General features: G+C 43.6%; 1 protein-coding gene across 1 annotated transcript; it reads right to left on the reverse strand.

Moving 5' to 3' along the window:
* Window positions 1-467: 467 nt before the first annotated feature.
* On the reverse strand, window positions 468-848 carry MELLADRAFT_66773 (uncharacterized protein; the record flags this gene model as incomplete). The annotated part of the gene is made up of 1 exon (XM_007414901.1): window positions 468-848. The coding sequence occupies one exon, from the start codon at window positions 846-848 to the stop codon at window positions 468-470; it is 381 nt and encodes a 126-aa protein (XP_007414963.1).
* Window positions 849-2,787: the final 1,939 nt, after the last annotated feature.

Here is a 2,787-nt window from a genome sequence, read left to right on the forward strand (position 1 = left end):
CATCAACTGCTTATGATGCTTTTCGCTTAAGTTCATCAAGTGCTTATAGTGCTTTTGAGCAAAAGCACTTGTGTTTATCTTATCAAAATTATGATAAGACACTGTGAATACAATTGAGCGAAATGTCATTTTGAAATGGCGATGACATGCATTTCAAGGTGTTGGCTGGCCAAAACAATCTCATCCGAGCATTTTGGCAGATAAGCAGATTATGCACAGATTTATCGCACATTAAAAAGCAAGAATGAAGATGAATTAAAAGCCTTGAGAACACCATTTGAACCCTCCATGGCTTTCAAATCCTTCAGCAGTGATATCTACGCATGTTTTTTTTTGGTAAACACCACAAGAGACTAAGATCATTACGAACAAACATTTAGCAATTAATTTTTGGGGAATGATCTTTATACATGTCAACTCCGGTTCCAAGATTGAGAAATATTTTTGAAAAACCACAATAGCTACTTTCATGCATGCCATAGTGCATCAACATTTACAACCATATAGAGACCCGGGTGCAGACGGCGCAGCTCTGCTACAATAGCTGCATGACATCCCCACAAAGTGATCAGATCGATTCTGTCAGTCTCAATCTGCAGTTGTTGAGCAACTTCCTGGATGTGGTTGGCCAGGATCGGTGGTGATATACGCAGCATTTCCTCTAGGTCTGGGAATCGGCGTTCGATGATTTCATCCACATCAGCAGACGGGATTTGCGTCATTCCTTGCTCCCCGTTAAACTGAGCGGGATTATAATATGAAACATTGGGACGGCAGCTTGTTGGAAGAGCCGAATTGCAATTGTATCGGGTCTTTTTGGTGTTCTTCTCAACTAGGTATTCATTCATGATGGATCGTATTAGAGGGACTCCAATATCAAGGAACACCAATCTGTTGAAAGCTTTGTGTCAGAAACCAATTATTCATTTTAAATCACGACAAAAAACTTACTTTTCAAGTGGGTCGTAAGGATTATAGCGTCCATCATCCATAGCTTCTTGGATGCAGTCATGAATTCGCAGGCCATTGCGTCTGCGGATAAGTCTCCATAATGACTCTATTTTTCCGTTTTTGATTGAGCTAGTGAAGATGTGGGACTTTGTAGCATCTTCTTCCGAGGCACCAGCATATTTACGGGAGAAATGTATCTGAAGACCAGCCATATCAATAGTTTCTGTTCCGTGGTTGGTACAGGTTTGGACCGGGAAGCCGCCAGTTTTTTTGACTGTTAGAAGGTAGTGGTATGCAATCATTCGAGGGTCGTTATTGCTGATGCCAACGTCAAAGTGGAGGACACGGCGGGACCAAGCGTCAATGAAACCATAGATCGTTATACCGTAAGGCTTGAGCTTGTCGTGACCGTCGGAGGACCAGACATAATTTGGGCCCGGACACTCAAAGGCTTGGCGTTTGAGCTGTCCAGAGCCGCGAAGTGCAACACCATCCGGGTCCAGCTCTCTCATAATACCAGCAACAGTGTCACGATGAACTCGCACTTGCCGTAGACCAAGTGCATGTTGCATGGTGCGTATTCCGGCATCTCGGTCACGTTCCTCAATTTGGTGAGCAATAAGGTCTTTCAAGTTGTCTCGTGTGATGTCGCCAGTTTGGATGTCATCGCGACGCCAATTTAATCCTAGCTCTTGAGACATTGTAATCAGGACCTTCCGGGTAATTGGGATATTATATGCGTTGTTGATCTCACTGATTGTATCATCTAGGCCGTATGAAAGGCGATGACATTGTCGGATGAGAGGAATAGAGTCTTCTCTTTGAAGCTGAGTGAGAGAAGGAGACGCGGTGCTCAGCCCAAGCTTGGAGAGTCGACGATTCTGGTCATGCGATACCCAGCTTCGATCATCCGGGAAACAATTTGAGGGCGAGTGTGGCCCGCATGAACAAGCTGCTGGATCATAGCTAGCTCTGGGTCTGGTAGGTCTGGTGGCAGCCCTTCCATCTGAGGTTCGTTGTGATTGTCGAGATTGGAGGTGTTGATAATAGAAAGCTGTTCAAAGTAGATCAGAAGAATTCTTTTTGAATGAATTTTGCTGGATTGACATTTTTCATGTGTATAAATCACATCTGAAACCACGTCTGAAACACCATAAATATACATCACGTGGTCATTTTGTAGACCGAACACAAGTCAATGTTGACTTGCCACAAAACAACCTTTGGATGTCTTTGCAAAAGCAGTCCGTTGACAAAGACTGCCAATCGCGATTGAAAAGCAAAACAGCCCTTTGCCTCTAACACCACACGTGCGGGAAGTTAACGATGAGCTTGTCAGTTGACTCATGCCGGATGGTAACAATTTCTTCGGCTCATCAGTTGTTAAACTGGTATTCAATATATATCTATCGGTCACGGCAAATGTTTGAATTGAGCAAATAAATCGCGCTTGGTCGACCGGATGCAGCCCGATGCCCATTGCTGATTCCGAACGCTGGCAGTGCCGGGGCGACGAGTCCTGGTTGACAGGTTGGTGCTACATGTACACGACCAAATTCTATACAAGACTGAAGACTATATGTATATTCTAGTAATTTGAAGGATTTACTCACGTAGTGTATGTCACAAATAGCTGTAGGATCTAGTTGTAAGTTCTGTGATATGTACTTTGTATGTAAATGAGTGGTTGTATTTTTTGTGATATGTACTTGTAATACCAGTTGAGGTATTGAGGTTGCGGAAAGAGTTTTCGAGTTTTGGGGCTCAGGGTTTCTTGCGTACACCGTACCATTGCGCCAATAGTGCAACAATCTATAGTGGTACACAAACATTACA

Source organism: Melampsora larici-populina (assembly GCF_000204055.1).
Source record: "Melampsora larici-populina 98AG31 unplaced genomic scaffold MELLAscaffold_46, whole genome shotgun sequence".
NCBI lineage: Eukaryota > Fungi > Basidiomycota > Pucciniomycetes > Pucciniales > Melampsoraceae > Melampsora > Melampsora laricis-populina.